Genomic DNA, 27,734 nt, shown 5'->3' with positions numbered 1-27,734 from the left:
ATTTATTTTATGTTTTAAAATACACTTTTATTGATTTTAGAGAAAGAGGAAGTGAGAAGGAGAGAGAGATAGAAACATTGGTCAGCTGCCTCCTGCACACCCCCAAATGGGGATTGAGTCTGCAACTCAGGCATGTGCTTTGACCTGGAATCGAACCAGTCACCTCTTGGTTCATGGGTTGATGCTCAGTGACTGAGCCACATTGACCAGCACTACAATAGCTTTATGAACTCAAAAGAATAAACTTGGTTTTGCATGCTTAAAACTATAAACCTACTTTTGCCAATCCTGTATTTGTGACTGAGTTTTTTTCTTGTAATTCATTTCTTGTTTATACCATTATGGTTAGAGAAGATGCTTGATATGATTTCAATTTCTTCAAGTTATTTTAAGACTTGTTTTGTGGCCTAATATATAATCTGTCCTAGAGAGTGCTCTGTGTGCATTTGAGAAGAATATGTATTTTGTTGCTTTTGGGCAAAATGTTCCATGTACATTTGTTTATCTGCTCTAACGTGTTGTTTAAGGCTGATGCTTCCTTATGATTTTCTGTCGGGATGACCTATCCATTGATGCATAGGGGGTATTAAATTCTTCTCCTGTTATTGGATTGCTGTTTATTTCTTCCTTTAGGTCTGTTAATAATTTGTTTTATATATTTAGACATTCCTATGTTGGATGAATAAATAATTATAAATATGATATTCTCTTAAATTGACCCCTTTATCATCAAGTCCCTTTATTAATGTTTCTTGTTAGTCTTTGTTTTAGGCTGCTTTTTTTCTGGTACAGGTGTAGCTGCCACACTTTGGTTTCTATTTGCATGGAATGTTTTTTTCTTTATTCACTTTCAGTCTGTGTGTATTTTTACATCTGAACTGGGGTCTCTTGAAGGCAGTGTATAGATGAGTCTTGTTGTTTTTAATCCATTCAGACATTCTGTATCTTTTAAAAATGTTTTTATTGATTTTAGAGAAAGGGAGAGAGATAGAAACACCAATGAGAGAGAAATATCGATTGGCTGCCTCCTGCACGACCCTCACCAGGGATGTGCCCTGACTGGGGATTGAACCTGGGACCTCTAGGTTCATGGTTTGATGCTCAACCGTTGAGCCACATCAGCTGGGACCAAGCTATATCTTTTGATTGGAGAATTTAGTTCACTTACATTGGAAGAATTATTAAGTATGTACTTATTGCAATTTTTTTTATTGTTTTCTGGTTGTTTTATAGTTCTTGTTTGTTTCTTTTATTCTATTTTTTTGTGGTTTGATGATTTTCTTTAGTGGTCTGCTTAGCGTACTTTATCAAGTCTTCTTGAATTTGTAGAGACTTAGACTTATGTGTGATCTTTCTTTGATAATGTCCCATGTGTTTTTTTTTTTTTTTTTTTTTTTTTTTTTTTTTTTATATATATTTTATTGATTTTGTACAGAGAGGAAGGGAGAGAGATAGAGAGTTAGAAACATCGATGAGAGAGAGTCATCGATCAGTTGCCTCTTGCACACCCCCTACTGGGGATATGCCCGCAACCAAGGTACATGCCCTTGACCGGAATCAAACCCGGGTCCCTTCAGTCCCCAAGCCGACGCTCTATCCATTGAGCTAAACCGGTCTCGGCTCCCATGTGTTTTTGAGAAAAATTTATATTTTCCAGCTTTGTTGTGAAATGTATCTGTAAATGTCAATTAAACCCATTTGATCTAGTGTGTCATTTAGGGTCTTGTTTTCTTGTTGATTTTTTTTTTTTTTTTGTCTAGAAAATCTATCCATTGATGTCATTGGGGTGTCAAAACCTCCTACTATGACTGTATTGTGGTTTATCTCTTCAAGTTCTCCAGAAGTCTTTTTATATATTTGGTTGCTTCTGTATTGGGTACATATATGCTTACCAGGCTTATATCCTCTTGTTGTATTGGTCTCCTTAGTATTATGAAGTAGCCTTCATTTTCTCTTATGGCTATTTTGTCAGGTGTAGTATTCCTACCCTAGGTTTTTTTGTTTTTGTTTTCATTTCCATTTGCATGAAATATTTTTTCCCATCGCTTCACTTTCAGTCTTTGAATCTTCTGATTTGAGCTGGATCTCTTATAAACAGCATATATATGTGGGTTATGTTTTCTTATCCATTTAGCTATCCTATATCTTTTTATTGTAGCTTTTTAAGCCATTTACAACTAAGACTATCTATAATAATAAAAGCCTAAGTGACCATTGCAACCAAACAGACGACTGAATAGGCTGTGTGGGGCAACTAAGCCAACAGGGTGGTTAGTGAGGGACGACCAAACAACTGAGCAGCAGGCTGCGTGGGGTGATCAGACCAGCAGGGGGGTTAGTGAGGGGTTATCAAACAATTGAAGAACAGGCTGCATGGGGCAACCAGGCCAGCATGGGGATTAGTAAGGGGTGACCAAATGACCGAACAGCAGACCGTGTGGGGCAACCAGGCCAGCAAGGGGGGGTAGTGAAGGGCAACCAGGCCAGCAGAAGGGGGTCGTGAGGGGCGACCAGGCTGGTTGGGAGCAGTTGGGGGCTACCAGGCTGGCGGGAGGGGGGGGGCAGTAAGGGGCGACCAGGCTGGCATGGGAGGCGACAGTTAGGGGTGACCAGGCCTGCGTGGGGGGCAGTTCAGGGTTACTAGGCCGGCAGGTGGGGTAGTTAGGGGTGACCAGGCCAACAGGGGTGCAGGTAGGGGCGATCAGGCAGGCAGGCAGGCAGGCAGGTGAGCAGTTTGTGAGAGGGATGGACAATTGCCGGTTTAGATCCAATCCGAGAGGTCCTGGATTGGAGAGGGTGCCGGCTGGGCTGAGGGGACCCCTCTCTGGCCTCTAATCTATATATATAAAAGCCTAATCGACCAGCTGACTGGTCAACCGTAGCTATGACATGCACTGACCACCAGGAGGTAGACATTCAACACAGGAGTGGAAACCACAGACATGGAAACATGGAACAGATTAATGAATTTCAGAGGGAAAGGGGGAGGGTGGGGGAGGGGCAGAGATTAACCAAAGATCTTATATGCTTACTAGAGGCTGATGCATGGATTTGTGCACTGTGGGGTCCCTTGCCTGGCCTGCAGGAATTAGGCCAAAACCAGCCTGATGCACAAATTCATGAACTGTTGGGGTCCCTTGGCCAGGCTTGTGAGGATCAGGCTAAAACCGGCAGTCTGACATCCCCCAGGGACCCCTGAATGTGAGAGGGTGCAGGCCAGGCCTCTAGTCTCTGTATGTAAAAGGATAAGTGACTGGCTAAGCAGCTGACTGGCTGGTAAATATGATGTGCACTGACCACCAGGGGATAGATGCAACAACAACTTCGCAGATTGCCTCTTGCACTCAGGGATCCCTTAGGGCACATGTGTCAAACACAAGGCCCGCGGGCCAAATCCGTCCCGCCAGGCCTTGCAATGTGGCCCGCACCGCGCTGTCATCACTGCACTCTGCTGCGTTTCCATCACAATGACAGTTTATGACTGTTCAGTAAACCATTTGGCCCGAGATTTAGGCTGGATTTTAGATTTTGGCCCCTTCTCTGATTGAGTTCGACACCCCTATCTTCGGGGATGTTGGACTGCCAATTTTGTCCAGATTCCTGCAGACCAGGCTGAGGGACCCCACCTGCTGGAGAGAACCTGCTCACTCTGCAGATGCCCTTTGAGCCCTGGCGTTGCTCCAGGTCAGAAAGGGACCATGGGAGATTGGCTCCAGGGCATGTCTGGCCCATCTCACCAGCCCTGCCCCACTGGCTACCTTTTTTTTAATTAAAAAAAAAAATTTTTTTTTTAGTACGTTTTATTGATTTTTTACGGAGAGGAAAAGAGAGGGATAGAGAGTTAGAAACATCGAAGAGAGAGAAACAACTTCTACTAGGGATTTGCCCACAACCAAGGTACATGCCCTTGACCAGAATCAAACCAAGGACCTTTCAGTCTGCAGGCCAACACTCTATCCTCTGAGCCAAATGGTCACGGCTCTTTGGCTACCTTCTAATTAATTTCCTTTTAATGTGCATGGGTCAGTGTACCGGGCCTCTAGTTTTTAATAGATAGTACTTATATGTTGCCATTTTTATTCTTTATGCCTGTGTTCCCCTCTTTCTCTCTCCATTTCTTCTTCTTACAACAGTCTCTTTAGCATTTCTTACAGTGCTGGTTTGGTGGTGATAATCTCTTTTAGCCTTTTTTTTTTTTTTTTTTTTTTTTTTTTTTTTTTGTCTCCATAACTGCTTGTTTCATTGCTGGATAGAGTGGTCTTGGATTCAGTCCCTTCGTTTTTATTACTTTGTATACTTCATGCTATTCCTTTCTGGCCTGAAGTGTTTCTATTGATAAATAAGCTGACAATCAAATGTGAGCTCCCCTGTAAGTAAGTTTCTGTCTCTCTTGCAGCTTTTAAGATTCTTTCTTTGTCTCTAATGTTTACCATTTAAATTATAATGTGTCTTGGTGTGAGTCTTTTTTAATTCATTTTGATTGGGACTCTTTTTCCTGAATTTGAGTGACTTTTTCCTTCACATGATTAGGGAAGTTTTCTGTCATTATTTCTTCAAACAGATTCTCTGTTCCTTGCTTAGATTCTTCTTCTGGAACTCCTATAATTCATATGTTGTTATTTTCATGTTTTCTCAAAGATCTCTTAAATTCCCCTCCTGCTTTTTAATTGTTTTAACAATTGCTGCTCTGAATGGGTTTACTTTCTACCCATGTTCTATTTGCTGATTCGGTCTTCTGCTTCTTCTAGCCTACTATTGATTTCTTCCAAGGTATTTTTATTTTATATGCCATTCTTCATTTCTACTTGATTCTTATTCATGTTTTTTACCCCCCTCTCTACTTTTTTTTTAATGCTGGTATAGTTCTCATTAAGTTGCTTAATCTCATTAAATTGCTTCTATTTTTCATTAAGTTGTTTGAGTACCCTTCTAACCATTACTTTGAAATCTTTATCTGACATAATGCTTGCTTCCAGTTTATTTAGTTCCTTTTCTGGTGATTTCTCCTTTTCTTTCATTTGGGGATTGCTTCTGTGTCTTCCCATTTGCACTGTCCCTTTGTATTGTTTCTGTGTATTAGATTAAACTGTTAAACCCCCCAGTCTTTGTGCAGTGGTCTTATGTCATAGATGTCCTTTTGTACCCAGTGGTGCAGTCTCTTAGATCTAATGAGTTTGGTGCTCTAGGAATGACCCTTGTTTGAGTTATTTGGGTTCTCAGGTTGTAATTGGGTCATGAATGTTATCCCAGTTTTTGATGGAATCTGTTCTCAGCATGGCTGATTGAAGCTCACCTCTATCACACAGTCCAAGCTCTTATGGAGGTGCTGGCAGAACAAAACTAAATATAACAAAGCAAAACATGAAATAAAATAGAAATGTTCACAAACATTTGTACAAAATGTACATCAAAAGAAACCACAAAATAAGAGAGAATTAGGAAAGAGAAGAGAGAGCAAGAATGATAGAAAAAAACAGAAGAAAAAGGATTATGAAAGGACAGAAGTGTAATAAAGTAAATAAGACAACAGAATAGAGGAAGACTGTAAAAGAAAGGAAGAAAAAAATTAAAAAAATATATATTTTATTGATTTTTACAGAGAGGAAGGGAGAGGGATAGAGAGTCAGAAACATTGATGAGAGAGAATCATGGATCATCTGCCTCTTGCACCCCTCCTCCCACTGGGGATGTGCCCGAAACCAAGGTACATGCCCTTGACCAGAATCGAACCTGGGACCTTTCTTTCCGCAGGCTGACACTCTATCTACTGAGCCAAACCGGTTTCAGCACAGAAGAAGAAAGTTTGAAAAGGAAGATAGAGGAGAAATCAATAAAGAAATATAAAAAAAGAAAAAGAAAAAAAACTCTTTGGCTTTCAGCAACCTTTTTAAAGCTCCAAGCATTCCACAGTTTTTGTCTGTGTCCACTACTTGACTGCACACAGGAGGGGCCAGGCTGCCCTTAAAGCAGGTTTGTTAACAGGACTGGGCCAGCAAACTTCCCTAGGTTCTCCAGGCCCTGCCTCCTCCTGCCTTTGTCTGCTAGCTAGCTGTCGATATTAATCACTCAAAAGTCTGTTTCTGAAAGGGCTTTAGGGGGAATTAGGAGTATGTATAGACTTCTGGGTTTCCTGTGTGAGGGAGGTGCTCTTCAGATTTCAGGGAAAGTGGTGTATTTCCCTGTCCTAGAGCTACTCCTTTCAGAGTGACCCAGACAGAGTGGCTAGCGGAGATTCCTGTAAGCAGTCCAGTGGAATCAGCTGGAAACTTAGAATTCCTATCATTTCTCCCATGAGGCGGAAGCACCACTCAGGTTCCCACCCCCAATGCACTTCCTGATGCTTCCTGAGACTGTTCAAACATGTAGACTTGGCCTCTGTTGCCATCTCCTCTGCAAAAGAGGTGATGGCAGAGTGTGGCAGTCAGGGCTTCGGAGGTTGTGGTGGGCTATATCACCTAGGGTGGTTTTTTGGTTTTTTTTTCTCCTGAGCTGTGAATTCTGGAAGGGGCTATTTGGTTTTGGGGTGTGTGTGACTGAATACAGGGCTCCCAGCTGCCTTTATTCCACATCTCCCCCCAATGCTTCCCACCCCAACATTATCCCTCAAGCAGAGGCTAGGATGAGTAGCTGTTAATGAAATTCCTGCTGTGTTCTGGTTTAAGAAAAAGAAAGAAAAAACAAACAAACGAGGCTTTCTCTCAAAAGAGCTCTGGCCTACTAAGCCCAATCTGGTTTCTGGGCCTCCATCTTCTTAGAAAAATCCTCTCATAGCCGAGCAATCCCTCATCACTCTTGACTTGTCAGCCCACAAAAGCTTGTCAGCCCTTCTCCAGGTGTTTTCCTTGATATAAATCTCCTCAACTGGACCTCAGTAGGTAATTTCAGGTGAATGTTCCCCAATTTACTTTTATTTCCAGTCTGGCCCTGGGAGGAAGTGCAAGAAAGACCTGCCTATTCCTTCCTTTAAAATCTTGCTCATTGCTTGTAAACGATTGGAAATTGTTTGCTGGGCAATGTTTAATCTTTCTGAGTTTGTTTAATGTTTCTGAGTTTGACATGCATCTTCATCCAATAATGCTTGTAATTGTTGGTCTTCAAACATATTTGGTTGACCTGGACATTCTTTGTCTTTTCCATTGAAAGCATCACTTTTAAAGCGTTCACAAGTATTTTGAGATGGAGCACGTTCACCATAAGCTTCCCGAAGTATATAATAACGTTCAGCAGCACTTTTCTTCAAAACAAAATAATGAATTAAAATTTTCCACAAATGCTCTTTTTTTGTCACAAAATTTGACATTTTTTAAAATAAATTTTTATTGTTCATATTATTACAAATGTTCCTTTCCCCCCCTTCTCACCCCTCCCTCTGCCCTTTCCCCACCCCCCATTGTCCTCATCCATAGGTGCACAGTTTATGTTCAGTCTCTTCCCACATCCCCCTCTCCCCTTTTCCCCAAGAATAACCAGTTCACTCCCCTTCCATACCTCTGATTCTATTATATTCAACAGTTAATATTGTTCCTCAGATTTTTTTGTTTTAGTTTCCTTGGTTTTTAGATTCACTTGTTGATAGTTACGTATTTGTTGTTCATAATTTTTATCTTTATTTACTTGCTCTTCTGAAAGAACCCCCTTCAGCAATTCATATAATTCTGGTTTGGTGGTGATGAACTCCTTTAGCTTTTTTTTATTAGTGAAGCTCTTTATCTGACCTTTGAATCTGAGTGATAGCTTTGCTGGATAGATTATCTTTGGCTGTAGGTTCTTGCTATTCATCACCTTGAATATTTCTTGCCATTCCTGTCTGGCCTGCATGGTTTCTGTTGAGAAATCAGCTGACAATCGTATAGGTGCTACTTTATAGGTAACTACCTTCTTTGCTCTTGCTTCTTTTAATATTCTCTCTTTGTCTTTTGCTCTTGGAATCTTAATTATGATTTGTCTTGGTGTGGTCCTCTTTGGATTTCTTTTGTTTGGAGTTCTGTGCGCTTCCTGGACTTGTAAGTCTAATTCTTTCACCAGGTAGGGAAAGTTTTCTGTCACTATTTCTTTCAGTATGTTTTCGATATCTTGCTCTCTCTCATCTTCTGGGTCCCCCATAATTCTGATGTTGGTTCGCTTGAAGTTGTCCCAGAGGTTTCTTACATTATCTTCAACTTTCTGGATTCTCTGGCCTTTTTGCGTCTGCGGAGGAGTGTCTTCTGGCTCTTTATGTTCCAAATCTTTGACTTGATTCTTGCGATCTTCCATTCTGTTTTTAGGACTCCATAAAATATTTTTTATTTCAGACAATATATTCTTTATTTCTTGTTGATCTCTTATTATTTCTAGTTGATCCCTTTTCATATCCTCATAGGTCTTGTTTATTTTATCGGCCTTTTCTAGGAGATTCTTGAACAACCTTATACGTGTGGTTTTGAACTCTATATCCAGTCGCTTTTTGTCCTCCATTTCTTTCGTTTGTGATCTATTTGGTTTAGGCATTTTCGCAGGCAGCTTTCCTGATGGGGCGGGGTTTCAGGGTGGAGCCTACAGCCTTGGCTTCCGTCAGCCCTGCCCTATGCGACTCCTGAGACTCAGGGTCCTTCAGTACTTGTTGCGAGCGCCTCTGAGACAAAGGTGCCCTCGATTTTCACCTGCTGCCAAACTGTCTATGCTTTCCCCCAATGAGTCCGGTATTGGGGTTCAGTTCAGTTGGTAGTGGGATTGGAGGTGGCGTTCAGAGCAGTCTGGAGCCCCTGTCTCCTTCCCGTCAGGGCAATCCCGCGGCACAGCCGGCCGGCCCTTCTCTGCGCGCAGTGTGCGCGCTTCCCGGACCTCCTTTTGCCGCTTCCCCGGAGTCCCGCCTTACAGCCCGGCTCCCTATGGATGAGCCTGGGTCCCCAGGGTCTGGCCTAGAATTGGGGTTCAGAGCAGTTGGAGCTGGGCCCAGCACAGTTGGAGCTTTTCTCTCCTTCCCGCTTGGGACCGCCAGCCAGGCACTCGGCCTCCCTCCTCTCTGGCTCTGTCCTCTCCGCGCGCACCGCGTGTCTCCGTACCTTGGGCTTTTACAGCTCCTCCGCGCTTCCTTCTGGTTTTCTCCTTGCTTCTTGTTGTAGAATTTCCAGTCAGTCGACTTTCCTGTAGTTCTGGGTAATGTCCATTTTATATTTTAGTTGTATTTTGTTGAAATTGTTGTGTGCGGCTGCGGCTAGTTGCCTACCCGAGCAGCCATCTTGGATTCTCTCCAAAATTTGACATTTTTAAGTGTAAAAATATCTATGATATTAACACCTTTAGAAGATTTGTCATATGAACGTTTGAAGCTTGCTGTCAATACAACAAAATAGCATACATATCAAATCACATATATATCAACATATGTGTAATTCCATCTACTGGAAAAAAAATGTGCATTATTAACTGGTACACCTGGTAGAATCAATCAATGAGTGTATAAATAAGTGGAACAAGTCGATTTTTCTCTCTCTCCTTTCATCTCGCTCTCTAAAATTAATAATATTGATAAAAGGGCCTCATTTTAGAATTATTATAATTATACAAATAAATTCTTTAAAGTCAGATATCCCAGCATCATTTTTTTTTTTTTAAATCCCACCAGCAATATAAAAGTGTTAAATCTGCCCAGCCAGCATGGCTCAGTGGTTGAGCATCAGTCTATGAATCAGATCACACATAGTTCAATTCCCAATTAGGGCACAAACCTGGGCTGCGGGCTGTATCCCAGGTGGGGTTATATAAGAGGCAGCCGATTGATGCTTGTCTCTCATCATTGGTGTTTCTATCTCTCTCTTCCTCTCTGAAATGAATAAAAGTATATTTAAAAAAATAAAAGTATTAAATCTAGATCCAAATAAGATTAATCACTATTTCATTAATGTCCTTTTTAGTCTATTTTAGGACAGTTCCCCTTTCATATGTCTCTCCTCTCTATTTTTCTCCTCTCTCTGTCTCCTATGTGTGTGCATAGTTTATTGAAGGAATTTGATAATCCAGGAGTTTCCTACAGACTGGATTTTGCTGACTTGTAGGTTGAACATTAGTTATGCTTGTATATATGACATATATGTACATATATGGGATATGTATATGTAGTGAAAAGTATATAGAAGGCATTTAATCAATAAATATATATAGCAAATGTAACTTTGTCAAAATCTTTATAAGAAAACTTTGTAAAGAGAACTTACTAATCCATTTTTAAAAAACCACTTAACTCAAAATTATTGATATTAAACAAGGCATTTTAATTGTGGGGAAGTCATCGTTTGTCAAACCAAACATAGTAGAATGGATCCAGATACAGGCAAATGAAATAGTACTAAGATTAAGGAAATCCTATGTATTAATATGGGATACTTCCCCAGGATACTGTTAACTGAATATACTATTGAGTAGTATAATACAATTTATGTAAAACAGATGAAAAATATGTATATTTGATTTGTATAAAGGGGCAGAATAACAAATCCTATATGTGTAAATTATACCCAGATATATATATATATATATATATATATATATATATATATATATATATATATATACACATACACATAGCCTCTGGGAGGAGCTGGTGGACTAGAGCATAGGAGTAAAAGGGACACTGAAATTTCAGAATTTGCAATCATGTAAATATACCTATTCTTCCTTCCCTCATTAAATTGCACTGAAGTTTTGATAGAATTCTGATTTCATTTTTTAAATGTATAACATCTTTATTGAGATGTATTTCACATACCATCAAGTGTACCTATTTGAAGTGTACAATTCAGTAGTTTTTAGTACATTTACAGTATTGTGCAACCATCATGACAATCAATTTTAGAACATTTTTATCACCTAATTTATTTTATTTTATTTTTATTTATTTATTTTTAAATATATATTTTATTGATTTTTTTTACAGAGAGGAAGAGAGTCAGAAACATCAATCAGCCGCCTCCTGCACACCCCCTACTGGGGATGTGCCTGCAACCAAGGTACATGCCCTTGACCAGAATCGAACATGGGACCTTTCAGTCCGCAGGCCGATGCTCTATCCACTGAGCTAAACCGGTTTTGGCTTATCACCTAATTTAGCAGTTTCTTTCCAATCTCTCCAAGTCCCCTAGCTCTTACCAACCACTAAAACTCTTTCTGTCTCTACAGATAGATCTATTCTGCATATTTCATATAAATGAAATCAAATAGTATGTTTTTTTGTGACCAACTTCTTTCTCCAAGGATAATGTTTTTGAGCTTCATCCATATCATAGCATTTGTCAGTGCTTCATTACTTTATATTGTAGAATACATTTGTATGGTTATATATATTTATATATTTATTTACCCATTAATCAATTGATAGACATTGGAATTATTTCTACTTTCTGACCTTTATGAGTTTACAGAGAACCGGAATAAATCAAGCAATGCTCGGAGAGTTTGGAGTCACACTTTATTCACTGGTGGGCTCAGAGAAAATGAATTCAAATTACAAGCAGAACTTCCCTTTTTATTAAAGAGCCAGCCTCTGTGTGCTTGGTGGTTATCTCGCTGGTGGTCTTGAAAACAACATTGTTCTATCCAATTAGAAAATACACCTGGAATGGCATTGAGAACATGGGCGTACCTAGTCTCTGGCCTACAAGGTCAGACAGCTAAATTTATCTTCCTCATTATTCAAGCAGGCTAGAGCAGGCTGAAAAGCAAAGTTATTATTACTATTTAAAAAAAAAATAAATAAATAAGAGGCCCTCTAAAAAAAATAGCAGAGAATTCCAAACAGTAATTTTACAAAATAGGGCTTAGCCTTCTCACTCGGGTTACAGATGTCCGTGCCTATAGTATGACTTAACACAATTTTTGCCATAAGTTGGAAACCACCTATATAAGTACCTACATCACTCACGTGGATCACATATACAACAGTAATGAAGTGACACAGTAAAATTAAAAGATAACAATTCCTGACCTTTACTTGTGGTAAATAAATAATAAAAAAAACGTAAAGCACATGTATACATATCGAAATGAAGGAACTTTTTTTTCCTTTATTTTTTAAATTTTCTTTATTGATTACGGTATTATATATGTGTCCTTATCCCTCCATTACTCCCCCATCCACCCCTACTCATGCCCTCACCCCCCTGTTGTCTGTGTCCATTGGAACTTTTTCTTAAACAAATAAATGGGAGATGGCAACGTAACCACGAAATGCCGTACGTCCAGTTTGACGTAACCCGAGGACTGCCTGTAATGCTGCTTTGAACATTTGTGTATAAGTTTTTGTGTAGACATGTTTTCTCTTGAGTAGGAGTTGAATTGCTGGGTAATACGGTAACTGTTTATATAAATCACTTTTGTAATTATTTAATTTACTATTGATAGTTTAGAGATGGAGCTCTAGTGAGAAAAATCTAATCTACACATTGTTTTCAAATAAAGGAAAAAGTTTAAAATATAGTTAATATTGCCATCTGAAAACGTAATTAAACATGAATTTTTATTTTGCCTTTTAAAAATATTTATAACCTATGATTTATTTTTAGGCACAGTATCTATGTGCCAAAGAGTTAAAAAACCAATATTGCAAGACTCAGAAGAAAGCTAGAGGAGATTATGATAATTCGAGATTTGAACTTTGCCAGACACTCAGTGGGACATAATTTAACTGAAAGTGGATGGAAGTGGTCCTGACAAGACATCAGGGATAGGACCATGATGTCCCTAGTTAGGTCTAGGAATGAATAAGACTCATATTTTTATGAGTTGTCTGACAGCTTGAGAGGCAGAGAAGAATAGTGCAGTGGTCATGGCTTTTTCTCTAGCCTTTCTCTTTCACATCCTTACATAAATTCTCCATGAATAAATTATCACTTAAACAATTTATTAAAATGAAAGAACTTACATTTTTTTATTGTATGTGCTTTCTTATTGGGCAAGCAATTTCAGCATACTTTCTGTTATTGGTTTATTAGCTTTAAAAAATATTTTTTATTGATTTTTTTACAGAGAGGAAGGCAGAGGGAAAGAGAGTCAGAAACATCGATGAGAAAGAAACATCTATTAGCTGCCTCCTGCACATGTGCAGGAGGCAGCTAATAGATGTTTCTTTCACCTACTGGAGATGTGCCCGCAACCAAGGTGCATGCCCTTGACCAGAATTGAACCTGGGACCTTTCAGTCCGAAGGCCGACGCTCTATCCACTCACTGAGCCAAACCAGTTAGGGCGGTATATTAGCTTTTGAAAATATATTTTTGTTGATTCCAGAAAGGAAGGAAGAGAGAGAGAGAGAAACATTAGTGATAAGAATCATTGATCATCTGGCTCCTGCATGCCCCCTACTGCAGGGATCTAACCTGCAAACCGGGCATGTGCCCTTGACTGGAATCAAACCAGGATCCTTCAATCTGTAGGCCGACTATTCACTGAGCCAAACTGGCTAGGGTGGTTTGTTAGTTTTTAATGTGTTTCACTGGGCTTGTGCTTCTCTCATCTTGATTTCCATATGTATCATTCATCTAAGAATTGGTTATCACTATACTTGAATCCATTCTATCATAAATCTGCTGGTCTCTGCAGAGAAGTCTGTGATAGTGATTCTGTCAAAACTTGATAAGGCTAAAAGACAATCTCTGCAACAATTAAAATGATTTTAAGCAGTGTGTATAATATCCCATTTTTATAAGGGGGGCAAAATAATATGAATTGGACATTGCCAACTTTTTGGTATACAGTTATAAAATAGTCCCTATCCTTAAGAAACGTTCAGATACTTATAGTAGAGGTAAGCATAGAGTTCTCATTTCATATGTAAAATACCTTATCAAGCTTAAGTGGACTCAGTTTAGGTTTAAAAACAGATGCATTGGACCAAGGCTTTTTTTTTTTTTTTTCATGTGTACAAATATTTATTTATGATATAATAGATCTTTATTGTTCAGATTATTACAGGTGTTCCTCTTCCCCCACCCCCCCATAGCTCCCTTCCACCTGATTCCCCACCCCACCCCATGCCCTTACCCCCGCCACTGTATTCATCCATAGGTGTAAGATTTTTGTCCAGTCTCTTCTTGTACCCTTCAGACCCCCTTCTCCCCGAGAATTGTTAGTCCACTCCTTTCTATGTCCCTGATTCTGTTATATTCACCAGTCCATTTTGTTCTTCAGATTTTTTTTATTCACTTGTTGGTAGGTATGTATTTGATGTCTTTTTGTTGTTCATAATTTTTATCTTTACCTTTTTCTTCTCTTCTTAAAGAATATCCTTCAGCATTTCGTGTAATCCTGGTTTGGTGGTGATGAACTCCTTTAACTTTTTCTTGTCTCTGAAGCTCTTTATCTGACCTTCAATTCTGGATGGTAGCTTTGCTGGGTAGAGTAATCTTGGTTGTAGGTTCTTGCTGTTCATCACTTGGACTATTTCTTGCCACTCCCTTCTGGCCTGTATAATCTCTGTTGAGAAATCAGCTGACAGTCATATGGGTACTCCCTTGTAGGTAACTATCTGTTTTTCTCTTGCTGCTTTCAAGATTCTCTCTTTGTCTTTTGCCCTTGACATTTTAATTATATGTCTTGGTGTGGTCCTCTTTGGAATCCTCTTGTTTGGGGTTCTGTGCGCTTCCTGGACTTGTAAGTCTGTTTCTTTCACCAGGTGGGTGCCGTTTTCAGTTACTATTTCCTCAAATAGGTTTTCAGTATCTTGCTCTCTTCTTCTGCCACCACAAAAATGTGGATGTTGGTACGCTTAAAGCCGTCTTAGAGGCTCCTTACACTATTCTCACATTTTTGGATTCTTTCTTTCTGTCTCTCTGGTTGGGTGTTTTTTGCTTCCTCATATTCCAGGTCTTTGGTTTGACACTTGGAGTATGTTGATTGACAGTTGAATTTCTGTAATTCTTTATTTTAGACAGTGAATGCTTAATTTCTGACTGGTTCTTTTCCTTTTTTTTTTTTTTTTTTTTTTTGCATTCTTATTTAGGTCCTTGAAGGTCTCACTAAGCTTCTTGGAGGACTTATCAAGTTTCTCAGCAGTTTTTAGAAGATTTTTGAGTAACCTTATAAATGTGATTCTGAACTCTGTGTCGTCCAGTTGTTTACTTTCCTCCATCTCTCCCATTTGTGACATGCTTCTGTGTCTCTGCATTTTGGCTGCCTCCCTGTGTTGACTGAGTGGCTTTGTGTGGTATTATATGTGTCCTATAGGGGCCAGTAGCTCAGCTTCCCCAGTCACCTGAGATGGTTGCTCTTGTTACACCCCTTTGTGGGTTGAGTGCAGAGTCTTGGTGTAATTAAGCCTTGATTGTTCTTGGTACACTGGAAGGAATTGATCTCCAGGCCAATTGGCTGTGAGGACCCACAGTGTCTATAAAGTAAGAACTGCTGCGCTGGAGATGCGCCTTGTTTCAGTGGGGCTTTGGTGCTCACTGACTCCGTCTTCCGAATATGTCACTTATGGGTGTGAGGAGTTGAAACTGACCACTAGGAACACTGGCTTCTGGATCTCCAATGGAGTGCAGTTCAACTACTGTCTGAGGCAACTCTGCAGGAGCTATAGCAAGAGCCACAGTCCTCCCTCCTTAGAGCTTGGAGGCTTTGGAGCTGTCTGCACAAGGTTGCAAGTTTCCTAGGTTAAAATGTACTAGAGAAGGCCATTCATATGCAAAAGTCATTGCTTGGAGCTTGGGTGTGTTTGTAGATTGTGTGGGGCGGAGTCTCAGTGTGTCTTAGGTTAAGGCGTAGCTAACAGTGATGTCCTCAGCCATCTCTACCTCTCTCACCATGTCCCTGCGTCTCCCTGTTTCTAGTGCCCCCGCACAGCAAACAATTATTCTTGCTCGCAGCTCTGCAAGCAAGCCACCCTCACTTTCCAACCCGATGGCAGGCAGTCCAGCTTCTCTCCAGAAACTGGATTTCAGAGAGATTGGGAGCTTGTCTGTCTCCGGTTGAAGAAAGCAACGCCCTCTGCTAGCCAGGATCTGCCGTCAGCCCGTATCGTGCGTGCCCTCGTACCTCAGTTTTTGAGCACTTGTGCCCTGAATGCTCCTTTCTCTTTCAGTCTAGTTGTAGAGCTTCCACCCAGCCAGCTTTCCCATGGTTCTGGGTGATAGACGTTTTGTCTTTTAGTTGTACTTTTGATTTTTCACAGAGAGGAAGGGAGAGGGATAGTTAGAAACATCAATGAGAATCATCAATCAGCTGCCTCTTGCACGTCCCCCACTGGGGATGTGCCCGCAATCAATGTACATGCCCTTGACAGGAATCGAACCTGGGTCCTTTCAGTCTGCAGGCCGATGCTCTATCCACTGAGCCAAACTGGTTTTGGCTAGTTATAGTTTTGAAATTGTTGTGCATGGCAGCAGTTTAGGTGTGTTTTCCTACGCTGCCCATCTTGGATCCCCTGGACTAAGGCTTTAATGTTAGTAAGAGTTAGTTGAATGGGGGAAGATGGAAGTAGGAAACAGAAGAATTTTAGGTGTAGAAAACAAAGGTAAAGGCAGGGTGTGTGAATCGGTTCACTGACCTCTAAGCACAAGTTACTGATTATATTGTTGAAGAGTTTCTCATAAGAAGAAGCTGGAGAGGTGCTTTAGTATAAGTAGGGTCAAATGGAAGTTTGGTGTGCCATGTGGACATTAAACTGAATGCTGTGCATAGTGGAAATTATTAAAAAAATGATAACATTCTCAACTTTTTGGTTTAGGTAGGTTATTTTGGTCTTTGAGTGCCTATTCTGATATTCTAATTTTTTTGAAGGTCAAAACTGTGTTTATTGATCCTAGAACAGTACCTGGCAAATATCTAAGTATTCCCTAAAAATGTTAGTAAGGCAGTATAGTTTGCATATAGCAGTTTGAGAGCTTGGGCTCCTGCACAGTTCTGAATCTTGATGCCACCATTAAATGACTCTGTGACCTTGAGCATATTTCTAAACCACTTAATTTTCTTATCTAGGAAATATAAAGAACAGCAGAACCTACCTAATCAGATAAAATGAGTTTATATAAAGCACTTAGAATAGTGCTTGGCTCATATTAAACACTATATAAATATTAACAGTTCTTTCTTTTATGAATGAAAGATACAATACAAACTAGAGCTGCTAAGAGCTTGATCCCAGAGCATACGCAGAGTTACATAGTAAAGGATGGAGTTAAGAAATATTCAGAAACACAGTTGGATAGGATATGGTAAATAAGGATTAGAAGGAATTAAGCTTACTTCTCTGATAGGGCTTTAGGTTTTCTCTCCAGGGTTCCTGTCCCTTCCACAACACTCAACACACACACAAAGAGTAACTAGTAAATGATGACTAATTTATTCTAGTTAGTACAGGAAATTTAAGGCCAGGAGATGAAGTCTTTGGTAGGTTGAGGAAAGCATTGATGAATTGTGGCACATCCTCTTTTGGATTTTTGTTTGGTTTTTCTCTGGTTCCTATTCTTTCTCTTTAAAAAAAATTTTTTTTTAATTTAATAAATCTTTATTGTTCAAATTATTACAATTGTTTCTCTTTTTTCTCCCCATAGCTCCCCTCCACCAGCTTGCTATCCCACCCTCTGCCCTTACTTCCCCTTAACTGTCCTCATCCATAGGTGTACGCTTTTTGTCCAGTCTCTTCCCACACCTCCCACTTTCTCTTTCCCCCAAGAATTGTCAGTCCACTCCCTTTCTATGCCCTTCATTCTATTATATTCACCAGTTTATTCTGTTCATCAGATTTTTTTATTCCCTTAGTTTTTCATTCACTTGTTGGTAGGTATGTATTTGTTGTTCATAATTTTTATCTTTACTCTTTTCTTCTTCTTCCTCTTTTTTAAAAAAATATATTTTATTGGTTTTGTACAGAGAGGAAGGGAGAGAGATAGAGAGTTAGAAACATCAATGAGAGAGAGTCATCCATCAGCTGCCTCTTGCATACCCCCTACTGGGGATATGCCCGCAACCAAGGTACATGCCCTTGACTGGAATCGAACCCGGGACCTTTCGGTCCCCAAGCCGATGCTCTATCCATTGAGCCAATCCGGTTTCGGCTCTTCTTCCTCTTCTTAAACAATACCTTTCAGCAGTTCATATAATATTGGTTTGGTGGTGATGAACTCCTTTAACTTTTTCTTATCTGTGAAGCTCTTTATCCAACCTTAAATTCTGAATGATAGCTTTGCTGGGTAGAGTAATCTTGGTTGTAGGTTCTTGCTGTTCATCACTTTGACTATTTCTTGCCACTCTCTTCTGGCCTGCATAGTTTCTGTTGAGAAATCAGCTGACAGTCATATAGGTGCTCCCTTGTAGGTAACTAACTGTTTTTCTCTTGCTACTTTCAAGATTCTCTCTTTGTCTTTTGCCCTTGGCATTTTAATTATACTGTGTTGGTGTGGTCCTCTTTGGATTCCTTTTGTTTGGGTTTCTGTGCGCTTCCTGGACTTGTAAGTCTGTTTCTTTCACCAGGTGGGTGACATTTTCAGTTACTATTTCTTCAAATAGGTTTTCAGTATCTTGCTCTCTCTCTTCTTCTAGCATCCCCATAATTTTGATGTTGGTATGCTTGAAGTTGTCCCAGAGGCTTCTTACACTATTTTCAACTTTTTGGATTTTTTTTCCTTTTCCTTTTCCAGTTGGGTGTTTTTTGTTTCTTTGTATTCCAAATCTTTGACTTGATTCTTGCGTTCCTCTAGTCTGCTGTTGCGTCTCTATAATATTTTCTATTTATTTAAAAAATATATATTTCATTGATGTTTTACAAAGAGGAAGGGAGAGAGATAAAGAGTTAGAAACATCGATGAGAAAGAATCACCAATCAGCTGCCTCCTGCATGCCCCCCACTGGGGATGTGCCCACAACCAATGCACATGCCCTTGACCAGAATCCAACCTGGGACCCTTCAGTCCGCAGGCCGACACTATCTACTGAGCCAAACCGGTTTCAGCTGTATACATTTTTTTTTTTTTTCTTTTTCTGTCAGTGTATGTTTAATTTCTAGTTGATCCTTTCTCATATCTTTGAGAGTCTCATTAAATTTATTGGCCATTTCTAGGAAATTCTTGAAAAACCTTTTAACCATGGTTTTTAACTATATATCTAGTCGTTTACTTTTTTCTATTACCTTCATTTGTGACCTGTTTCTTTGTCTCCACATTTTGGCTGCTTCCCTGAGTTGATGGAGTGGCTTTGTGTGCTAGATGTCCTAGCAAGGCCCAATGGCTCAGCCTCCTCAGTTACCTGAGGTGGATACTCTTGGTGTGCACCTTTGTGGACTGTGTGTGCAGTCTTGTAGTTAAGCCTAGATTGTTGTTAGTATCACTGTGGGGAGTTGACCTCAAGGCCAATTGGCTGTGCGGATCAGCTGTGTCTCCACTGGGAGAGCTTCTGTGCTACCCTTGGATGGGGTGAAGTCTAAGAGCTGAGCAGACATCCTTGGTTTCCTCTCAGCCCCGCCTTATGAGGCCCCTGTTTCTCAATGTCCCGTGGAAATGGCTGCACGCACCTCTCAGAGAAATCTGCCCTGAGTTTTGCCCATTGCCAGACAGTCCAGTTTCTCCCCAAATGAGTGAATATTTAAAGTCTCTCTCGGAACTGGATTTCATTGCAGTCAGGAGGTTTTGTTTTCCTCCTGAACAAGAAAGCTAGCCTGTGCTTGCTGCCTGCCCCTCTCTGAGAGCTGCAAATAAGCCAATCATGTATTCAGCCACCTGCCCTTTCTATACACGTGGGTTTCCGCAACTGTGTCCTCCACAGCTCCTCTGAGTCTCAGGGTCCTTTTTATATTATTATTATTTTTTTTAAAATAAATCTTTATTGTTCAGATTATTAGATTATTATAGGTGTTTCTCTTTTTAATTTTTCCCCCCCATAGCTCCCCTCCACCAGATTCCCCACCCCACCCCATGCCCTTACCCCCCACTACAGTCTTTATCCATAGGTGTAAGACTTTTATCTCATCTCTTCCCACACACTTCAAACCCCCTTCCCCCTGAGAATCATCAGTCCACTCCCTTTCTATGTCCCTGATTCCATTATATTCACCAGTCCATTCTGTTCATCAAACTTTTTATTCACTTGATTTTTACAGTAGATTCACTTGTTGGTAGGTATATATTTGATATCTTTTTGTTGTTCATAATTATTATCTTTATCTTTATCTTTTTCTTCTTCTTCCTCTTCTTAAAGAATATCCTTCAGCATTTCATGTAATCCTGGTTTGGTGGTGATGAACTCCTTTAACTTTTTCTTGTTTGTGAAGCTCTTTGACCTTCATTGATACCTTTGCTGAGTAGAGCAATCTTGGTTGTAGGTTCTTGCTGTTCATCACTTGGACTATTTCTTGCCACTCCCTTCTGGCCTGCATAATCTCTGTTGAGAAATCAGCTGACGGTCATATGGGTACGCCCTTGTAGCTAACTAACTGTTTTTCTCTTGCTGCTTTCAAGATTCTCTCTTTGTCTTTTTCCCTTGGCATTTTAATTATGATATGTCTTGGTGTGGTCCTCTTTGGAATCCTCTTATTTGGGGTTCTGTGTGCTTCCTGGACTTATAAGTCTGTTTCTTTCACCAGGTGGGGAAAGTTTTCTGCCATTATTTATTCTAATAGGTTTTCAATATTTTGTTCTCTCTCTTCTTCTGGCACCTCAAAAATATGGATGTTGGTATGCTTAAAGCTGTCCCAGAGGCTCTTTACGTTATCTTTGTATTTTTGGATTCTTTTTTCTTTTTGTTTTCCTGGTTGGGTGTTTTTTTTGTTTCCTTGTATTCCAGATCTTTGGTTTGACTCTTGGAGTATGTTGATCAACAGTTGAGTTTCTGTAAATTCTTTATTTCAGACAGTGTATGGTTAATTTCTGACTGGTCCTTTTCCTTTTCCTTTTCCTTTTTTTTTTTTTTTTTTTTTTTTTTTTTTTATACATTCTCATTAAAGTCCTTGAAGTTCTCATCAAGTTTCTCAGCAGTTTTTAGAAGATTCTTGAGTAACCTTATAAATGTGGTCCTGGACTCTATATCGTCCTGTAGTTTGCTTTCCTTCATTGTCCCCTTTCACAACATGCCTCTGTTTCTCTGCATTTTGGCTGCTTCCCCATGTTGATGGAGTGGCTTTGTGTGGTAGGTGATCCACAGGGGCCAGTAGCTCAGCCTCCCCAGTCACCAGAGGTGGTTGTTTTTGGTACACCCCTTTGTGGGCTGAGTGCAAAGTCTTGGTGTAGTTAAGCCTTGATTGCTCTTGGTACCCTGGGAGGAATTGTTCTCCAGGCCAATTGGCTGTGGGGATCTGCTGTGTCTATAATGGAAGAACTGCTGCGCTGGAGACATGCTTATGATGCAGGACTTGTTTCAGAGGGGCTTTGGTGTATACTGAGTCTGCCTCTTGAATGTGGCAGTTATTGATGGGAGGAGTTGAAATCTGTGTCTCACAGTGACCACTATGTTCCCTGGCTTCTGGATCTCCAATGAGGTGCAGGTCAGCTACTGTCTGAGGCCACCCTGTAGGAGCTACAGCAAGAACTGCAGTCCTCTCCTCCCTGCTTGGGATTTGTACATTATGGAGCTGTCTGCACCAGTTTGCAAGTTAGCAGCAAGTTAGCAGAGATAGAGAAGGCTATTCGTATGCAAAAGCTATTCATATGCTTTGGGCTTGGGTGTGTTTGTAGATTGTGCAGTCTTAGGGTGTTACTATGTTAGGGAGTGGCAAACAGCAATGGCTACTAGTCAGCCATCCCGCACCTCCAACCACATCCCCACGTCTTGCGCCCCAGCACAGCAAACAATTATTCCTCTGTGCCGCTCTGCAAGCCAGTCACCCTCACTTTCCTATCTGATGGCAGACAGTCCAGTTTGTTTCCGTAGGAATTTCGGTCTCTAGCTTCTCCCTTTCTGGTTGAAGATAGCAATGCCTACTGACAGCCGGGATCCGCCATCAGCCCATATAGTGCGCACCCCCGTACCTCAGTTTTTTAGCATTTGTGTACTGAATATTCCTCTCTCTTTCTATCTGGTTGTAGAACTTCCACTAAGCCTGCCATCCCGTGGCTCTGGGTGATAAATATTTTGTCTTTTAGTTGTAGTTTTGAAATTGTTGTGCACAGCCGCAGTTTATGTGTGTTTATCTACGCTGCCATCTTGGGTTCCTGAAAAATATATGCCTGGTGCTGTTAGGTGTAGAGACGTGAGAGCAGTGCTCCCAGGAGGATGTGTCTCAGTGGCCTTTTATCTTTCCTTCTAATTGTAGAATTTCCACTCAGCCAGCTTTCCGGTGGTTCTGGACGATGTCCACTCTGTCTTCCTGTTGCAGTTTTGAAATTGTTGTGCGAGGCAACAGTATAGGTGTTTTACCTATGCCGCCATCTTTGTTTCTTCCTCTTTCTCTTTCTTGAAGTCTATTTCTTGGACTCCTTTTGAGTCCTTTTCTTTACAAGTCAGAAACATAAGAAGGACTTATGACCACCTTGACCTATTTTCCTTCCTTGCCTCCTTTTCTCTTTCTCTTTCTGTCCCCTCCCAAACCCCATTATTTTCCTAGCCTTTTTTTTTTTGCCACAGTGGGAGACTAGAGAATAGATGTACCTTCCTTGTTTGGCCTGGCTCCAGACTAGTTTGGTGTTTCACAATCCTCAGTAATAAGGAAAAAATAAATACGTTTTTCTTAGTACCAGCAGTTATTCTCTTGTGCACTTAAATTTAACTTTAAGAGGTTTCTCTTTTAATTCTGTTCTCATATGATATTGAGAAAGATTTGAATCTAGCTTTTGAAGCAAGTTTCTATAATCTTTTTTGCTTTAGAAACCAGCTAACTCCTAGAATACAGCTTGTCTGCTAGGCAAAAGGAATCTTTTAGTTCACGATTAGGCTGGTGAAGTTCACCTGAGTCAAGGGTTCCAAGCCAGAGTTGTGCTGTTTATTAGTGTAGTGGGGCTGGAATATCATGAGAATCTGAGAAGGAGCAACCCTTCTTTTTCGTTTTTCTTTTTTAAATATATTTTTATTGATTTCAGAGGAAGGGAGAGGAAGAGAGAGAGAGAAATATCAATGATGACAGAGAATCATTGATTGGTTGCCTATTGCATGTCCCCCACTGGGAATCGAGTCCGCCCTTGACCGGAATTGAACCTGCGACCCTTCAGAGTTCGTAGGCCGACTCTCTATCCACTGAGTCAGATCAGCTAGGGCCCTGCTCTTTTTTTGAAATCTTTATTTTAATATAGTAGTTTTTAACCTTTCTGATGCCATGACCCTTTAATACAGTTCTGCAAGTTGTGGTGACCCCCAGCCATAAAATTATTTTCATTACTCCATAACTAATTTTGCTACTGGTATGAATTGTAATGTAAATATGTGTGTTTTCTGATGGTCTTAAGCGACCCTCCTAGCGGTTCTCAGCCTGTGTATTTTCGTTGCTACTTCATAACAGTAGCAAAATTACAGTTATGAAGTAGCAATGAAAATAATTTTATGGTTATGGGTCACCACCACATGAGGAACTGTATTAAAGGGTCGTTGCATTAGAAAGGTTGAGAACCCCTACCTTAACGATTCATGTGAATTATACATTCTGCTCTAGAATTCATCTTGGTTTGTTTTACTATACATTTTCATTTCCTTCCTGATATTTTACCTAAACTGATGCTCGGGAAGATAAAACCTTCCGTTTTCTTATGTGTTCTCCTGGTCCCCTGCATACCACCTCATTTTCCAGCTTTTAAGGATTTTCGGCCAAAACCTTTTTATTAAGTGTCTCTTGCATATTTCTCATGGTGGTAGATGGCCTTTGGCTAACTGAGTTACAACTTCTTAGCTTTAACACATTAAATAATGCTTCTAAATCCTGATTATAAATAATTTGTACTAAAAGCTTTTCCATTGTAAAAAATGCAAATATTCTGTGGAATTCCTTGTCTAGGTAGTCATAAGAAGGTAATAGTCAATGTTTATTGTGATTTTACTGTGTGCCAGTTTCTGTTCTCACCCCTCTAATCTATCATGCTATTTAATTATGCAGTGATTTAAAAATAAATAACTGATCTTATGGAACTCATGCTACATTACTATTATTTATAATTAACAGATTTCAACACTAAACTTGCACAATGTCTTTGAAACCAAGAGTAGTAGATTTTGATGAAACATGGAACAAACTTTTAACGACAATCAAAGCTGTTGTCATGTTGGAATATGTTGAAAGAGCAACATGGAATGATCGCTTCTCGTATCCTTTCAGTGACATTGATACATGGTCTTCTATTGATAATGATATTATATTGATAAATATATCAATTATCATGATAAATGTTCTAAAATTGATGCACTTGTTCAAAAGTGAGAACAGGTTCAAACATAAATGGGAGAATATTCCAGTGTTCTTGTATTACTGTATACATTTCCAAGTTCATCACCTATATGTGGCAGTCATTAATCTTTGATATCCTTTCAATCAACTTATATGTCAGGTTTTACTTTAGGGGATTCATTTGTGAATAAAATAAACTACTTTCTGTTCACTCTACTAAGTGAAACAAACAATAAACATATTAAAAAATCTAATGCCAGTGCTTCTAACAGGGAGTGATAAATACTGTGGAGAAAGTAAAGCAGGATAAGGGCCATCAATTCCAAAGGAGACTAGCCAAGAAATGAAGAGAAGGCTAGACTCAGAAGGGTAGCAATGAGAGAATTCGGAAAGATCACCAAGAGCAAAAATGTGTCATTAGAGACAAGGCTAAGATCATCTACCCTTGTGTTTCCAATTATTGTGTACTGATGCAAAAGCTGGCAGTGAAGAAGGCTGATAGGAAAAAAATGGATTCATTTGAAATATGGTGTTGGAGGATAGCTCTATAGAAACCTGAATTGGAAGAAAGACAAGTGAGTCCAAGAGCAAATTAAGCCTGAAACATCTCTGGAGGTAAAAATGAAAAAAATGAAACTGTCCTATGTCAGACATTTCATGAGCAGGCAGGGTTCTTTGGGAAAGCTAATAATGCTGGGAAAAGTAAAAGCCAGCAGGAAAAGGGAAAGACAAAAATGAGTTGGATTGATTCCATAAAAGAAGCCACACGCTTGAGTCTGCAGGAGCTGAGTGGGGGATATCACTCATTCATGGGGTGGTAGAAAGCCAACTCAACAACACAACAGTGGTGTGGAGAATGGTTGAAGTACATACATGAATGGCTCTTTTGGAAGGGATATCAAAGAAGGCCTTTTTGAGGAGGATGATAATTGAGGATTGGCTGGAACAAAGTGAGGGACTAAGTCCTATAGATATCTGAGGGGAGGGACTGAGACAGAAACATGTTTTGTTTTATTTTAAATATATTTTATTGATTTTTTACAGAGAAGAAGGGAGAGGGAGAGTGAGTTAGAAACATTGATGAGACAGAAACATCGATTCAGCTGTCTTCTGTATATTTCCTACTGGGGATGTGCCTACAACCAAGATACCTTGGCCCCTCAATCTGCAGGCTGATGCTCTATCCACTGAGCCAAACTGGGTAGGGCACCATGTGTTTTTTTTTATTGGGCTGTCTATATCTGTGAATTTGGAGTTGCGTATGAAGAAACAAATATGAGGTTTCCCATTCTAAAACCTGGTGTCCTGCATTTCTATTATACATGATGGCAATCTTAAAAAAAAAAAAGTATTAATGTGTACAGTATATGATTACTTATATAATAAGTATATTTATTTGTATAATAAAATGTAATTTAAATAGTATCGTGTATATAAGAGCCACACTGCAAACCTAGCACTTTGGGTATAAACTCTGGCACCAAGAAAAAAAAACCCAAATATTAAAATACTTTAGCTTCTTGGGATTTGACAGGTTAAGGGATCTCTGGGAATCCTTTGCTATAGGTTATGGACAGAGTTGTTGTGGACAGCAGTCTTAACAACACTGCCTAGTGTTTGCCAGGGACCATAGTGGGGTAAACATGGGGATAACATATGTACATTGAAATATGTATACTGTCAGACTCCTGTGCCACTTCAGTCTTTTACCACAGGAAATAACCACATGTGTCACATCTCAGGGTGAAAAGGGGGGCAGGGTAGAGGCCTGGGTTTTGGGTCCAAATAGTTTGGCAGTATCCTAGGGTCCTGAAGGAGGACTTGAGGACTGGATGGACACTCTAGGATCAGAGATTCTTTCTGAAAAAAAGCGAGGTGAGAAGTATTCAGAATGTGTATGGAGGTTCAGAGTTTTTTCAGGCTCTATGCTGCCTCTCTAGCAATCTCATGGGGCTAAAGGATGGGTACTTTTAAGGCTATTTGAACTAAAATAATGAGCAGAGAGAGAAGAAATTGTTGATTACAAAAAAATATGGAAAATGAATATAAGATAGAAAAGAATAGATGTGTTCTTCATTATTGTACAGAATATAGAGCTTAATTGGTTGGTTTGTAAATGGTTTTGAAATAGCTGACATACCTGGAAAGTCAGTTATTATTTTTAAGATGTTTATTGTTTGGTACATCTAAGATGGACTAGTTATTCTTGACTTGATCATGGATTTTTCTCCTGCTCCCCTTAAAATAATAATAAAAAAAATCTACAAAAACAATAAATTAAAAGTAATCTCTCACTTTAATTTGTAATTAAGAAAATAAAGGGCTGTGTTACTAATTGTCCCAAAGTAGAATTTCCTCCATTTCCCTGTTATTTTGCCCAAGAATATATGATTGATTTCTGACCTTAAGTAGAATTTTAAATGCCATAAAACTTTAATATATTTTGAAGATGAAAAATGCTCCTTGAAAACTGTGTACTGCCATATGTATTAGTACTTGGGGGTGTGTGAAATATAATACATATGTGGAAAAGCTTGTAAGATATACATGTAGAGTTCAATAAATAATTATAGCACCTGTATAATCACCACCCAGGTTGGTTAAGAACTAGAACACTGCCAGCATCCATCAACTCCACATCACCACATGTCACAGTATAACTACCTATATACACAACCTTAAACAATATTGGTTAATTCTTTCTGTGTTTTGAACTTTATATAAATAGAATTGTACTATATACATTTGTCATTTTTTTCAATTAGTTGTTCAGTTAAATTTTTACAAATGACCTTATAAAATATGCATTATTAGTCCAGTTTTGCAGTTAAGAATATTGTGGCCCAAAATGGGTAAGATGACTTACTGGTATTGTAGGATAGAATGTTGGGGTAAAAATGCCCAAGGCTTGCAGTTGGCATTTAAGGAAGCTTGACTGCCAATCGAAGTTAGGAAAGCTTTTCTCTGTAGTCATCTCTGGTTGGTGCACCAGCAATACTTTTATTCTATGTTTCTAAATTAAATCAAACCAATATCTGATGTTGATGCTGATTCTAGTTAATGGTTTTTATTTTATATATTTTAAAAAAATATATTTTATTGATTTTTTTACAGAGAGGTAGGGAGAGAGATAGTTAGAAACATCGATGAGAGTCATCGATCAACTGCCTCTTGCACGCCACGCTCCCTACTGGGGATGTGCCCACAACCAAGGTACATGGCCTTGATAGGAATTGAACCCGGGACCTTTCAGTCAGCAGGCCGATGCTCTATCCACTGAGCCAAACCGGTTTTGGCTAATTAATGATTTTTACATATTCATTTTTAAATGTGGCATTTTATTCTTTAGAAATGTCAAACATCTCTTCATTATAAATAAAAAAATTTTTTGTTTGTTGTCTTATTATTTTCAATGTTAAGATAATTTTTACTTTTATCACCATTTCAAAACTCATTGTGACCCACTACACACT

At 39.5% G+C, this 27,734-nt stretch overlaps 1 protein-coding gene across 4 annotated transcripts in view; it reads left to right on the top strand.

Moving 5' to 3' along the window:
• The window catches only part of CUL2 (cullin 2), a 124,028-nt gene that overhangs the window by 19,962 nt on the left and 76,332 nt on the right, over positions 1–27,734 (top strand). For 3 of the 4 annotated variants that reach the window (XM_045586353.1, XM_045586344.1, XM_036454432.2), the window contains exon 2: positions 24,040–24,180. In XM_045586353.1, the coding sequence (XP_045442309.1) occupies positions 24,147–24,180 (34 nt within the window). In that variant the 5' untranslated portion in view covers positions 24,040–24,146. Of the gene's footprint in view, positions 1–10,964; positions 10,986–24,039; positions 24,181–27,734 lie in introns of those variants that run through there. The other variant, XM_045586347.1, reaches the window with a different exon arrangement.

The sequence above is a fragment of the Pipistrellus kuhlii genome, unplaced genomic scaffold (assembly GCF_014108245.1).
Source record: "Pipistrellus kuhlii isolate mPipKuh1 unplaced genomic scaffold, mPipKuh1.p scaffold_m20_p_1, whole genome shotgun sequence".
In the NCBI taxonomy this organism is placed as follows: domain Eukaryota; kingdom Metazoa; phylum Chordata; class Mammalia; order Chiroptera; family Vespertilionidae; genus Pipistrellus; species Pipistrellus kuhlii.
Note: the sequence above shows the minus strand (reverse complement) of the source record. Positions and strands in the feature narration are given on the sequence as shown.